We start from the raw sequence: 2666 nt of genomic DNA, 5'->3' as shown, positions 1-2666 counted from the left end.
GTCTTGCTGACACAACTATGCACTTTGCCAAGTCACAACCCTCAACCCTAAACCCTCTTTTGATTATTAACAAATTAAATCAAACATTAATTATAGCTATAACATCCTCAAATTAAGCTTTAAGTAAATAATTAGTGTAGATATTATTAAATTGAGAAAAAATATCAATAATATTGGTCAATATACATGCATGCCAATGTGGTACTTAATAAAGTTATCAACTTTTTTCTTCAAAGGATTCCTATAGATCAAAGTGACTTAAGTTCTCATTCAATATTGCCTAGCCACACAACTCTATATAAAGCCATGAAAATAATCCATTACCACAATGACAATACAAAAACCTAGCTAATAACAAGAACTAGAAGAGTGAATTTTCAAATATTGATTTTTTATATGCTATAATTACTAGTTGAGAAATTATAATATTAGATATATTTATATATTTATATATATTATGGCAAATTTGCAAATAGTTCCAGCTTACAAAAATAATGTGGAGGCTCAGTATGTGGAGATGTTGGTGCCACTTTATTCTTATGGATGTGAGAGGAAAATTAAGAAGTCTTTATCTCATCTCAAAGGTATTTTTTCTTTCTCATAATAACTTATTATGATTAAAATAATTTTTAATATATACTTTTGAATGATCATATATATATATATATGATGCCAAAAAAAAAAAAAATCTAAATTTTACATATTTTGTGTCAATTCTACTACTACATTTTTATTATGAAAATTACACTACTTATGCTTTTTTTTATCACTTAAGTTTTTTCATGGGAATTATATTAATTTACATTTTTTTTATTGTTTCTCTATGCCTTTTTCTTCAATTTGAGAATTTTCATACATTATTATTTTATTAAGCTTGATGAGTAAAAGAATATGATTTTTCAGAAATTAAGTTTGAAAAATTTAGGTATGATTAAACTTAAATTTTATTTATTAAAAAAATCATATTTTTATAAAAGATCCTTTTTTTTTTAAAAAAAAAATTCTTCCTTTGTTTTAATCACCCAAATTGAGGAAATTACACTGTATACCTATTTTACTTTATTTTTTTTAATTCTTACCTTTATTTTCATAATTTTTAAGATATACCCACTTTTATAGATGATGTCTCCATTATACCTTTTAGGTTAATGTAAATTATGTGCTAGACTTAAGAAATCAAGCCTTTTTTTTTTTATTGGGAAACTTATAAAAATACTGAAATTTTGGTTAACTTTTACAATAATATTGTCACACAAAAATCTTTTTAAAAATATTTTGTTTTTATAAAACAACAGTGGAACACAAAATAGAATAACTAAAAAACAACCATAAAATAATAGTGAAAACTTAACATAGTACACAGTATTTTTGAAAAAAAATTCCGCCCCACAGTATAAAAGTGAAAAAATTAGAAATTTCAATATGTGGTGTAATTATCTCTTTTTTATTTTTCTGATTATTGATCTTGATGAAATAGGCCCAACATCTAAAATGAGACCCTTAAAGAGCAGCTATATATTGGGCCAGAAGAAAAAGTTATTTGATTTATCCACTTTTTAATGTATATAATTGGTTTATACCATAATTATTTTCTTTTATCATTTTATAAGATTTATTACTAATAAACCACACCACCATATATTTCATAGAAAAGTTGGTATAATAAACTTTTAATTATAAATCTATTGGTATGATTCATAGTTTAAAAATAAAATGGCATTTATGAGATTGAATTATTTTTTATTTAATTAATAATTAATATTAATGATGACAGGAATATACTCAGTGAATGTGGATTATCATCAACAGAAAGTAACTGTTTGGGGAATATGTAACAAATATGATGTGTTAACAACTGTAAAGAGCAAGAGAAAAGATGCAAGATTTTGGAACCCTAGCGAAAACGTTGACTTTTCGGAAGAGTCAAAGTTGGAACCAATTTCTTCACAATCTCCTTCTTCAAATAATCATGACTACATCTCTACTATTTCAATGTCCAAACCTTCTTTGGCTCTCACTAGGGTTAAATCTTTTAGTTGGAAAGCAATGAAGAAAGTTTTCACAAGATCTCACTCCTTTTAATCATAATAGTAATTTAAGTGTTGTTTAATGACAAAAGAGAGTTTTTCAAAGACTAAGAAATGAGTGTAAATTTGGCCTATTAATGGACTTCATCTCAATCTTAGTTTGTACATATTTTGTCTCAATTCAAGTATTAATTTATAGCGAGTTTTGTCAGGCATTTTGTTACAAAATGTATTGTAAGCTTTGTTTTATGTAATTTGGTTTTTATTTACTCTATTTTCTATTTATGAAATGTAACGTTCCTGATTCAAGTCTCCATTGAGTCCTCACACCCACGGAATGAATGACTCTTATACACGAGTACGTCCCTCTGGCTGCTTCGTGGACTGACGACTGACCCTACAAACCAACACGAGTATTTCCAACGTGCTTTGTCCTCACTCGCACGCTTACTGGGAAAACTTCCCAGGAGGTCACCTATCTTAAAGTTGCCCCAAGCTAAGCACGCTTAACTGTGGAGTTCTTTCGAGAAGGGCTACCGAAAAACAAGATGTACCTTGTTTTGATATAGGTAGTATCAATCAATCCATTTAAGCTCTCTTCAACTGTGTAGTTCCATACCTATACAGTCTCAGAATCAT

The 2666-nt window shown here is 27.5% G+C and overlaps 1 protein-coding gene across 1 annotated transcript; it reads left to right on the top strand.

The window, feature by feature from the left end:
• Window positions 1-343: 343 nt before the first annotated feature.
• On the top strand, window positions 344-2229 carry LOC115717247 (heavy metal-associated isoprenylated plant protein 28). Its single transcript, XM_030646218.2, has 2 exons — window positions 344-584; window positions 1775-2229. Exons 1-2 carry the CDS (start codon window positions 458-460, stop codon window positions 2080-2082), a joined length of 435 nt encoding a protein of 144 aa, XP_030502078.1. The 5' UTR covers window positions 344-457; the 3' UTR covers window positions 2083-2229.
• The last annotated feature ends 437 nt before the right edge of the window (window positions 2230-2666 follow it).

Source organism: Cannabis sativa, unplaced genomic scaffold (genome assembly GCF_029168945.1).
Source record: "Cannabis sativa cultivar Pink pepper isolate KNU-18-1 unplaced genomic scaffold, ASM2916894v1 Contig2, whole genome shotgun sequence".
In the NCBI taxonomy this organism is placed as follows: domain Eukaryota; kingdom Viridiplantae; phylum Streptophyta; class Magnoliopsida; order Rosales; family Cannabaceae; genus Cannabis; species Cannabis sativa.
This window is presented reverse-complemented; position numbering and strand designations above follow the sequence as displayed.